This window comes from Lepidothrix coronata, unplaced genomic scaffold, assembly GCF_001604755.1.
Source record: "Lepidothrix coronata isolate B3197 unplaced genomic scaffold, Lepidothrix_coronata-1.0 Scaffold30, whole genome shotgun sequence".
Taxonomy (NCBI): Eukaryota; Metazoa; Chordata; class Aves; order Passeriformes; family Pipridae; genus Lepidothrix; species Lepidothrix coronata.
In genome coordinates this window covers 6,372,521-6,385,460 of record NW_016690210.1, presented here as the reverse complement: position 1 = coordinate 6,385,460, position 12,940 = coordinate 6,372,521, and the positions used below count along the sequence as shown (strand labels likewise).

Sequence of the window (12,940 nt, the reverse complement as noted above, 5' to 3'; positions counted from 1 at the left end):
TCTTATGCATTAGAAAAAGAAAATTAAATGTTTAGAGTAACCTTACCAGAGCTCTGCATCTCACATCTATCGTTTTTTCCGGTGCTGCAGGTGTGCTGTTAATCTTTAGGGAGAACCACACTTTGCAATTTGAAGAACATTCTCCTATGTTAAAAAGAACAAAATGCCTTATAAATTATCCTATGAGGTGATCAATCCTAGCAGCCTTCAAATCAATGAGAAATTTGAACCTTTAGCAGACATGCCAGTCACTGTTCATACTGAGACAAAGCAAATCATGAACTGATTTAATCATTGTCAACAAACTGCACTACCTAATCCCTTCTTGCCTGGATTCAAAATAGTAACAAAATCAATATGTACACAATGGACTGGAAATAGCACTTTACTTTAGCAAACTAATTTCCTAGACAATCACATTTTTTTCTGAATTTTGAATATGACTAATTTGCAACTAACATTTCATATCAGATTGACAGTACTTTTATCATTTTACAATATATCTGGCAAAATTGAATCAAAATTAGTTCCTCTAATATAAGCTTTGGTATATCAGAGAAATTAAGTTCTGTTCAGTTACACAGGACTGTTGCTGTGCAATTGCAGTCAAGCTAAAACATATCTTCCAGATAGACTTTGGGTCTTGATTTGAAGATATCCACTAGTAGTTTGTTCTGGTGCCTAATTACTGCCATTGGAAGACATCTAATATTAAGTCTAATTTCTGATTTCCATTAGATTTGCTTCAATGTCCAGTCAAACAATTTTGTAATTACTTCTTTCTGATTAAAGAGATCTGGCATTAAGTATCTAGCATTTTCCTATATTTAGAACATAGTTGTGAATGTTAATAAAATTATCCCTTCAATCTTGTTCAGAGAGGTGAAAGAGATTGAGCCCAAAGTCTCTCATTATATGGCCTGATCTTCACAACACGAATACTTCATGTGGTAAGTTTTTTGCAAGTATAAACAGCTGTTCAGCACCTTTTAATAATGCATACCCAAGAATTACTTGCACTGTTCCTGTTTGTCAGTATATTGTATGAGATGAAATTAGCCTTAATCCTCCTACTCATGCTTCCCTGAATTATACACTGGAGAGCTGCATTAGCACTCCTGTTTTACCACAGCATTAGTCTTGGGAGCTCCTACTGGTTTCCTCTCCTGCTGTGACCCCAGCTCTTCTCAGAGTCACTGCTCTCCTTGCTGCAGTACCTCATTCTGTATATATGACTATTTCTAAACTGTATTTCCAATAAAACTGTGTCTGACTGGCTTTAATTGTACTACTTCCTTAAAATTTTCACTGAATACATCTTGTATTAACTTTCACATTTTGTACAGGCTAATTTGATATGCATAAAATTTACTGTTTTTTAATATCAGCAGAATACCATCCTTTCACTGTCTAGAATATTCTCAGTATCTTACAATCTATAAAAATTAACATCATTGAGGCAAAGACATCTTCTGAATGTCTATTAAAGGATTCTGGCACGTACATGTCCCTGAGTTTAATCAATTACAAAACATAAAAAAATATTATACAGAAGAGAAATGACTTCTGCAAAAAGGGAGCATCACCTTACACCAAAACAGAATGTACTACCTGGAAGATGATATAAAAGTTCTTAAGTAAAGACCAAAAGAAAATCAAAGAGTGACCATAGCTTGGGTCAACACATCCTTCAAGAACGCAGTCAAACTGTAGGAAAAGCTATAAAATTCAGGTATGAAACAACAAAGGAAAACACCAACAGTAAAGTTCCATTTACCCAAGATATGTGATTAAACTGCAGAATAAAGGCATTTATAGCAACACATTCTCAAATTAATGTTCTGTACAGTTAAGGAAAGCAGAAAAGAGCATAAACTGCTATTTGAACAGAAAATTGACAAGGCTGCCACCCTGTCCTCAAACGTTCAAGAACACCAAAAAAAAGAAAAACAAAAAAGAAAAACAAAGCCAAAACAAGACAACAACAAAGACAAAACAAGACAAAAACAAACAAACAAAAAAACAAACAAAAAAAATCCACCCCCACAAAAAAAAACAAAAAAAGCCTCACCCTCTTGAGTGACAACTAGCTAAAGATTTAAAAAAGTACAAGCAAAATCTTTTCAAACATATCTGAAGTTGGTAGCCTGCCAAACTCAGAAGAGCTAATAGATGATCAGGGTGGAAGAGGAATGCTCAAGTAAGATAAGGTTGCAGCAGAAAATCTAAATTAATTCTCTGCAGTAGAGTTTGTTACAGTGGAGTTCAGAGATTTCCTAAACCTACTCTGGAGCTTGTTTTGAAGGGAACAGTCAGAGGAACTCTCCCACATTAAGGTTTCAGCAGAAAAGGTTTTGGAGCAGTCTGATAAAAAGGAAAATAACAAACCACCTTGGCAGGAGAATGTCTGCCCAATGGTTCTGGTCTAGTGGAAGGTGTCCCTGTCCATGGCAGGGGCGTTGGAACAAGATGATCTCTAAGGTCCCTTCCAACCCAAACCACTCTATGATTCTACAAGTCTGTGAATTCAAAAGAACCTCATGTATTAAAGTGCGGTGGTGCAAACCAGCATGTGACTCTTTGTGTAAGTCAACTTCGGGTACAAAGAAATGAAAAGGCAGGGAACGTGCTCCCAATTTTCAGACAGGTCTCTGGCATAAACAAAGAAAATACAGATGTGAGTTTGTTTATATAGTCCAAAGAAAATTATTAAGCATCACAATAAGGGAGAGAAGCTGGGACACACAAAACTATCTGAATTCTTTGTCAAAGTCAGCAGCTGTGATAAGGCAGATGTGGTTCACATAGTACCCTGATTGTCCATAAATCTATGTCTAAGATCCCTTTCTGAAGGCTACTAAGGAAGTCAAGCTGCAGAGGAGGGAACATTAGAAGATAGGATTAAAATACAGTAACCAAAGAACAGAAAGAAATTGCCAGTTCTCACCATGAAGAGAGAGAAAGAATGGAATGTAATGAAAAGGGTTGGTTTAGGTATGAAAAGTCCTTAAGTACTGTTTCTCCTCCCTAGGACAGATACTTTAAGTATCACATTCTGTCTCTAAATAGTTGACCAACTGGAAGTGTATCTCCAGTGTTCCAGGAGGTACTTTCATTTTTCCCCTAATGCACAACCACAAGTTTTGTGGAACTGCATCATTACTTGTCATTACAATATTGCCTTCCAGCACTTAATACATCTATACTGCAACTAAGATATTTTTCCATATAGACTTAGAGCCTGCTTTGTTCTCTCTGACCACAGATTTCTCCTATGTACTCATAACTTTCCTGAATCAAATTTCTGTGCTTCATAATTGCAGTAATATAAAATTTATAATCTACTTGCCTTTTCTCTTCTTTCTTTGATATATAAATTCATTTATTCTGTTCAATTTGCTTAAAAATACTTGAACTCCTGACATCTCTCAAAACCAAAGTTTTCAGGCCAACTTGCATTCTTTTTAGTTTTTACTTCAATTATAAAAACCATTTTATGTTAGAAACCTTTAATTTCTTTTTTTGTACTTTATATGCATTTAAATGTTTAGATTCATCTCTCTTCTTGAGACATAAACTACAGTGCTCACAGATTACCTTTCTGTAAAACACCTATCATGTTTGGGAGGGAATACCTTGTACTCATTTTTCAATATTACATGTATTACATTTTAGATCACAATATTATTGGCATAACACCTTCAACAGGCATTTACCTAAAAACTGTAAAATACTTCAATGAAAACACTTTCCTTAACACATGACACAAACTTGACAATTCTCTGTTGAAGGAGCATCTTTTTCATTTTTCCAGATGAACTCTTCACCAAACATTTCTGAAAATATTGTTTAGTATTAAGCCTTGAAGTTGTACAAACTTTGATGTTCTGTCAACTTTTACTCAGTGAAAACATATCTGGAATGGTTGCTTTGCTGCCCACTTGCACTGTTAAGAACATAAAACTGAGGGCTTTTTACTCACTTAGATACCAAATAGATTTTATAGATGAGTCCCACCTTGTGTCTTTATCCACATAATGCATTTGAATGGGCCAGCTCAAAGCCAATTTACTGCAAGTATTCTCATTTTCAAGTAATTATATCCTTATTTTACTCTGAATTTATTCTCTTCCTAAGGTAACCTACAAGACAGAAGCTAGTTCTTACTCTCAAAAATATTCAGAAGTCACTTCCAAAGCTATAAAAACCTACTGAAGCTTTAGCTCCCTGAAAACAAAAAAACAAACAAAAAAGAACTTAAGCAGATTAAATTAACAACAAATGCTTTTGACATTTCCTTTAGTTGTATCTCAGTGTTCCTGTTTCAAACCTGAAGACTAACTTGCATGGCTGAAAACAGGTCTAGTATTAGAAATTCATTTGCTAATGTATAGAGCAGAAGGTCACGAGTTTGGGGATTTCCTTCACTGTTTTTTGTTAGGGTTTTCATAGAGTTTTATTTTACCAGATAGCAGATGCTGGGGAAACAAGGCTGAAAAAACACAGGCAATGGAGGTAAACTCAATACACTCACGCTGAAACACAGAGATGGCTCATTCTCTACTCACAGAACGAGGTTATATCTATTTCTGTTTTCTGCACACGCTTAAGAAACAGGCAGAAAAAAAGTCGGCACTCTTTTTTTCCCCCTCTATTTTGTAAACTTCCACTGACATTTTTAATGCACTTGAAGTCTTTTCTTAGGGCCTGAGCACCGTACTTTGATGTCTTATGAGATAAACTCCACTTGACTTTAAGCCTGTATCTCTTATCTTCTCACTTTGGGGCTTCAATGACAAATAAAAATCCTTAGCCTGCTTTATGCAACCATCAGGTCATGATCTTGTCAGATCTCATAAAACAAACAAAACAAATTGTAGTCAATACTTCACAGAAATCTCCACTAAAAAGGAGCAAGCAAAAATCTTCTAAACATAAGAATGCATCTACTTCAATATTTATTCTTCACTATCTTCTCTTCTAGTCTCTCCTTTGGTCAGTGGGATTTCGCTCTGACTAGTTAGGGTCAAGCATCTGTCAATGATGGTTAGGGCAAACCAGTATCTTCCACATCTTAGCTACTGCACATTCAAACAGGACCACTATAAAAAAGCTTACTTATTTTCAGTTTTTAGAAATTTCCCTGATTATTTTGTAATTTTTTGTTTTAAATATGAAGTCACTGGAAGCGTAGAAAACTGTGTACTTCCTAATTCATGCAGTTACCCTGAACTAGGGGGAATGACAAAATCAAAAATGAGATATATTTCTGTATCCAATATTCAATAACAAGTCAATTTCTTTAACTGATGTTTATCTGTTTCTTTAACTAATATTTATCTACAGTAATTACATTTGTGAATAGACAGTTCTGTATTTAAAACACAGGACAACTAAACTATAATTTACATGAAAATTGAACTTGAACTCTCAACAAACATTTCAGGTTAAAATTTCAAACTTCCCTTCCAAACCTCATTCCAACTTATATGAAATGTCAAAATCATCAGCTTTTCTTCCAGAAAACATCTTTTTGTAATCCAATTAGTTAGTCTTGTCCCATTTCTCTTCAGGGATGCAAATAAACTGTTTCTCCTGGGCTTCATCTCTTCATTTTATTGTGCAATTTTAAAAATGCTATAAAATTCTGCTTAACAAATCAGTGTTGTAAGCCATACACTTTTAATCTAGTACTTTGTGTCATGTGCAGAAGAGTTATCAGTTGCAAAATCCCCTTCCCTCTACTCACAAGATGCTTTTCTCTACTCACTTGGATGAGAATACGTTACGACCATATCAGCCACAAGCTGAATTTCTGATCTCTCTGTCCCCTTTCCTTGTCCTTTCCTTAAAATTACTTTTCATCCTGTGTCTGCTACACCAGCCATTAAATGTCAATGCTGTCAAGCATCAGCAGTTATAAATAGAAAACATTCTTCTCTCCTGATTGGGACAGAGTTGCCTATCATTCAGCTGAATGACACATCACTGATGATGAAGGAAGATTTGGCTTGATCTCCTGAAAATTGTAGAATTCTAGGGTCTTTTTTGGGGGGGCTTGGAGGTGTGCAGAGTGTGTGGTTATGGGCACAATGGGGAAACTGGAATTGTAGTGCTAAATAATACTAATTTATTTGAAAGACTTTATCCTAATCTTACTGATTAGGATAGATCCTAATCAGTAAATCCTGTTTTTTCTGATTTCTCATATTGGCATCAGAATTATGACTATTTAAAGAAAAAAGCTGAATTTAAGTTATATTTTCAAATTTATTGTCAGTTCTTTCTACAGTATTTTTACCCAATATTTGCAGATTTAATATAGCAATACAAAATGAAAAAAAAGTAGAGTCAATTCCAGTTATAAATAAATAACTCTTAGATGTGTCTTTAAGCATAAGTTTTTAACAATAGCAGGCAAAGAAATAACACAGCATGATTTCTTGATTCTCAGAAAAAACTTTCCATGATGGTAGTTATCCACATACTTGTTGAGTGGGCACCCTTAATGCTGTTCTTATAGATATATTGCTTTACTTTACAGAATGTAAGATATAAATTAAAAAAGATATTTTGTCTAGTTCCCTACACTATATAAACATGTAATAGCTTTCAATATGTAAAGAGTTCAGTCATGCTAATGCAGGAAAAATCAAAATTTAGACTTCATTCTGCTCACGTGCAAACACAAAGTCCATGAGTAACCAACACCCCATAGAGTCATCTCTGAAGGACAAGAGTTGTTCAGGAAAAATCATCATTTAATAAGTGTGTGTCATATTTATTTAGTTTTTCCTTTTTGACTCAGAATAAATAATTTTATATAAATTATGTGAAACAGACTAGTTATTAAGCAGATTATTTATGTTCCTCATTTTTCAAATTTGACCGGCTTTAGCCATCTAAGAACTACACTAAAAAGACCTGACATTTCTTTTGTAAACTTTTCCTGACAATTTAAGTCTCTCTACCATGCTAAATTCAAAGAGGTTTTTCCTCTAATTTCATTTTTTAAAGAATTTTAGTGGATTACTTCAGGCTTACTTACAATAAACCTCCAAGGTTATTCCAGATACAAAACTAGACATATGAACCCTTTACAATAAGGTTTTGGATACTTCTTTTAACATTGTCACTAGATAAATCTAATTGGTTCATATGTCCCAGGCAAAAATTGAATTTTTTTCCTGTACAGGTAGACTCCACTGAAAACAATGTATAAATTAAATCCCGTTTTAACGGGTTCTAGATAGCTCTCTCCACTTTATCTGCACCTGATTTTTGTGGAAAGCTGTAAAACACTAACACATTAAGAAAATGTTGCAACCCTATTACATTAAAAGCTCAAAAGGATGCAAAAAGGGAGACATTTATATTCATTTTTACTCAGTGAGGAATAGCTTGTCCTTGGAAAGGCAAAGCTTCTACACTTTCTTCTTCCGAGGAAGTTATTAATCCAGAGTTGTTACCTTTAGGTTGTTACCTTATAACCCTTCTCCACATAAGGGTTATACTTTTTCAACAAAGGTAATCAATATGTTCAGCTTTTAAAAATGCTTTTGCATAACATGGCAGGATAAACTTGCTCTCAGCTGCCATTTTAAGTACATGAACATACTTGAGTAACCCTAACATTTCAATGAATATTTATTTAATGTATTCCATATAATGTTGCTTAAAAAAATATTCTAATATTCCTCAGTCTTTAATCTTGTTCTTAAAGGATATGATGCTACAATTCCCCCAGAGCATCTTTCATAAATTCAGTGTGCCTTACATTTTGTATCAAACCTAAGTCATGCAGAGGGACAGTACTTAAAGTGACATTGAAGATTGCATTACTTGGTATATATAAATTGGAACCGATGTATGAAAGTGGTGCCCTTCAAAATGCTGCAATTTAAAATGAAATGATAATGCTTTCATGTGTAAATATGTACCTAATATTGATTTAATTCAAAATTTTCAAGGTAATATAGTACCTACAGGCAAGCCTGGGGAAGAAGTGTGCTCTACAAAAGGGAAGTCTGCAAGATGAATTAAAGTTGCTTTTCTTCAGGACTTGTCCTAAACTAGACAATGACTGTATCTCCACAGCCTTTTCCACTCAGGAAAATTTGGAAACTGAAATTAGAACAATTTTCTAAAATGCAAAAGCAAAACCACATTTAGGTCCTTGGAATTAGATACTACAATGTTCAGTAGCACACAGAGCTCTGAAAAAGTGTCTGACCTTTCATAAGACAGAAATCCAGAACTTCTCTTTTTTTTTTTCTTCTGCCTTCAAAGCCATCTTTTTAAATGAAGATCACCACCTGATGGTGGAAACTCAGATACCACTAGCCCATGAAAGATATTCCCTTTCCCTAAACTTTCTTCAAAACTGCAAGGAGAAGAGAGAATTTTAACACCACAGACAGCTTATTTCAAGGAAATGGATGACTAATGCTGTTGCCATCTTCCATTTTTGAAGCTCACTCTTCCATACTATTAATATCACCACAGCATGATGTTCTAACACCATTTTTCAGTCAGACACCTTTACTCCATAGACACTTTCTCATCTCCATCTCCCAGGTAACAGCTTCAAAAAAATCATCCAGCAGATTTGCTGTGTCCATGAGATTTAGAAGATAGAAAAGATCCCTTTACCTCAGAATATTCTTGATGTCCTTCATAAAATCTCAAGACCTTAATATGATCACCTCTCTTATTCTTTGCAGTCTGATGAATAAAATGTAAATATGGCAAATATGGCTATTCTCCTTCTGCAGGGGCTTTTTTCACTCTCCATTTGGGTTGTGTTCTACACTTATCCAGGGAATGTACTTTTCATGAAATGTAGCCTAGCCTGCTATCAGCTGTCTACTGGTGACACACAGATCTATCTGCTGGTACACACTGGGACACAACTCAGGGTCTCATCTTATTCACATGTTAAACTCTTTCTGATGAAATCATGGAATCATGGCATGGGGAATAAATTCAGAGCACATGAAAGTATGCCATGCAGATACCAAGCGCTCATGACATTAGTAAATACAGATCTAAAAAAAAAGAAATTAAAAAAATCAACAATTACACAGGTAATAGATTTGGCATTAGAATCTGTCTCCCCTCACCTCTTTTAGCTTTGCAGGCAGCATGACATATGTGAACATAAAGTATGCAAAGCTTAAGGAAATTCCAAATGCTGAACAGAAATTCAGCATATTTGAGCAACATAAGAGTCAAAATCTCACCATTTTGGGTTTTTCTTGGTAGGGGGATGGGACAGGGTAGGGAAGGTAGGGAAGGGAATATTCTGCTTTACTAATAGTTGGAGGAATAAATTCTAGAGTAATAAGTTCAAAGGACTGTCACAAACCTTACCAACATAGGTCTAACACAGGAACTAAATGTCTTTCTGTGTCTTCTTCAGTAAGAGCATGAAGCCACACACTGAAAAGAACCTCAAACTTTCAGGATTAGCCACTGAACGCTCACTGAAGAGGTGGGATGACAGGGTCATTTAGGAGATGAACCAATCTACTACATAAGCAATCTGTCATCAATGGACCATGGAAAATAAACTTGGTAGGCTTCAAGTAAGATGGTCTGCATGTTTGGGAGCGACCTGCACATCACATATATTGTGTCACATGGCTTTCTCAAAACTCTGCCTTTAAGGTACTATCTCGTTTTTTAACTGCTGGCTCTATTATTCTTCATTTAGATGATTGCCATGTCTCAGCTGGTTAGCTCAAAATCAGACTGTCATCATAGGAATCTTTGTGCTGATCTATGGGAAGATGATATTTTTTCAGTTACTGCATTATGGTTTTAGAAGTCTGAATAGCAAGGAAGAAGAACTAGAACTTTTCACTCATATGAATAAATTTGATATAATTAGAGATTATATAATGAAGTGATTGTTTAGAATACTAACACACTTTTAAAATACTGTTTAACTTCTAATGGGAAGATAAATTATATTTCCTTTAACACTGTTATGTGATTATTATAATTACCTTAGTTAAGAGACCTGGCAAAAAAAGAAGCTGAGGTTAAGTGGAGGAAATACTTAGGATAATCCAGTCTAAGAGTAGAATAAAGACATAAGTCCAAAGGGCAGAGAGGCAAGAACAACTCAAGGAATAAAAAAATAAAATAATAATAAAAAAAAAACCAAACCACAAAATAGCTGATTGCTATGCAATTATGAAAAGATTTATGAAAACACAGAAAAACTAGTACGACCGATATGAATTTGAAGTTCAGAAAACAACTATTGCTAAATAAATAATTTTCTTTTCCTTCAGGAAGATTTTAAGGAGACACAATGCTTACAAGCTGCACACACACCAAGATTTGTACCACAAGTAACCTCTCTGTCTCTGATGGAAAGAACAACAAATGGTGGACTTCAGAACATGCAAAAAGTATCAGTGAAATATTACAATGGTAAGGGTAGGGAATAACCAGGACAGATTACCTAGGTCATGCCATCTTTATTAGTAAATAACTTCGAAGAATATCCTAGAGGAATGGTCATAAAAATCCTCTAGGAAACAAGTTATATCTACCAGGTTATACCTGACACACTCTCAGGTTCCACAAAATGCCTCAAACCCCCCTCATTCACAGCCTTAATCTGTAGTTCACACGAAATTGAATTCTTGGCACTTTGTTAACAAACACAGAGCTAGGACTGTGCTAAACCAACAAACACAAACAAGTTATGTACTAACCTTCCCTGCTTCCTCTTACTTCACATAACTTTTAAAATTACTCAAATTCTTCAAAGGTTTTTTCCTAAAGAACTACTGTTTTTTCTCCATTTGCCGTATCTGCCTTTATTTCTATTGCACATTTTAAGAGGGTATAAACTGTGAGTTGTGCTAGGAAATCAATTGCCAGGTGAACAGCTTGGGTAGCTGTGTGACACAGACGTTTTAACATGTCTGAAAAAGCAAGAGCCAGCTCAGAAGTTGTGTATGAGCAGTCATGGTTGATATACCCTTGGCACAGTACAATAAGTTACACCCAGAGGACTTCCAGTCATGAAATTCCTTAAAATGGCACTAAAGTGTTTTCCTCTTCCATGTCAGAATGAAAAGAAAACAAATAAAATTGATTATAAATTTATACATTTGATAGTTATATTGCTCCGAAGAGAGAAAACCTAATTGATAATAGTTTGGGTTTTTTTTCTTTTTTTCTTTTTTTTTTTAATAGGTGATGTCATATTACATAATTTACCTTCATAAATTTAACTTTTTGGCTACTAAGAATTCTTTAACATAGAACATTTAACATCAAAGGACTGTAGTCAGAAAAATTAAAATGAGAAATTAGAATGATTTTAGAATTGTTAAAATACTTTTATTGAAAAAGCACACCATAATGCGTAATTAATTCCTGTTTTCAACTCTTGTTTCAGTCACACACAAATTATTGAATAAAATATAAATGTACATTACTAAAACATAGATTACATAAGAGTACATTAGTTAAACATAATGCCCTGTGAAAAGCTAGAAGTCAAATAAACCCAAAAGAAAGCAGTAAAGCAGCATGTATTCTTCAGTCTCAGAAGTCTGTTCACAAATATGCCTCTTATTTATTATGACAAATATTTATTGCAAAGGCTTAGCAAACTTTTCATTTTTAAGTCTTAGCAGCTAAGGCCTGTTAAAGATACTTAACAGCCCTCCAGGTGTTGTGCTCTCTAGATGCAATATGCTGTGGTGAAATATATTTCATCTTCTTTATTATGAAATTCCAACTCATATTTTATTATTGTCAACATAACATATTAAAAATAAGCTTACTGAAGACAAAGGTATCCCAGTTTTCACTAGTGTTGTGTCACAAAAGCAAATAACTGCCCTTTATGAGTTCCTGCACATGCAAGGAGCACAAGCCTTTCCTTTGAGAGGAAAATACCATCGAAACAATTGAATTGTAGAAATTACCTCGGAATTTAGAAGCTATGGTAAAATCAATTGCGTTATTTCACTAAAAGTTTGATATTGGCCAGCTTGGAACTCAGTAGCTTCAAAAAAAGGTGAGTGCAACACATCTTTGTTTTTAATATAGAACTTAATTAATATTCAAATAATTTGCCACTTTTAGCTACCAGGAAACTAATTTGACAACATTTCCTGGAATATACATAAATTTGTAACTGAACTTTTAAATTTGAGATAAATTTCATTTTATTATGTGAACCTACATGAGACTTCAGTGAGAAGACAGCTCACTTCCAGATAGAGTTGACTCTTAAATTCTCTACCATACTCAGGCAGGCTCAGCATATGCAGTTTCCATATAAAAACATGTTAAAAACTAAGGCTAAGAATGTCTATTTCCTAAGTGAAGATAAACCAGAATTACAAAAAACATACTCATGCACCATACTGAGTGATTCCTGACTGCCATTCATTAGAAAAAAAATTTATTCTGCTTTTACTGAACAAAAATATTTTTTTCAAAAATGCAGCTAGTATTCTAAAAATACAAAATTAACCAAAAGCATTTTATCAACCCTAATACAGTCTTACTGCAGTGTTTCACAGAAACACAGTTAGGCAAATGCAAAGGCACTAAATCTGACAAGTGTGCTGCTTTTTTTTTTTCTGAATAATCCTTTTACTTTAAAAGGAACTTTTTAATCAAGTTCATCAGAATTTGGATAACTTTCCATCCTAAGCTCTGCCACAGAGTAGGCATTTCATCTTATTCTCCTCAGGTAAGGCAAAATGGCAACACTAAGTAACACCACACGCACAGAAAAGGCAACATTATTCTGGGATAAAAAATATGTCTTCCCCGGAGAAGATATTAATAAGGATTTCTGCTGAACAATCAGGTCATTTTAGGAAAACTATGTTTATTTCTCTATACATCCATAAAATAGAAAATGACTTATATGAAATAGAATCCTGGGCATGATGAT

The 12,940-nt window shown here is 34.4% G+C and overlaps 1 protein-coding gene across 5 annotated transcripts in view; it reads right to left on the bottom strand.

Annotated features, from left to right (window-relative positions):
• Positions 1-12,940, bottom strand: part of CFAP47 (cilia and flagella associated protein 47) — a 275,959-nt gene that overhangs the window by 106,446 nt on the left and 156,573 nt on the right. For all 5 annotated transcript variants that reach the window (XR_001874104.1, XM_017811012.1, XM_017811014.1 and 2 more), the window contains one exon: positions 47-144. Coding sequence is in view for 4 of the 5 variants with exons in the window: in XM_017811012.1 (XP_017666501.1) it covers positions 47-144 (98 nt within the window). In the remaining variant the exon portion in view is untranslated. The remainder of the gene's footprint in view (positions 1-46; positions 145-12,940) is intronic.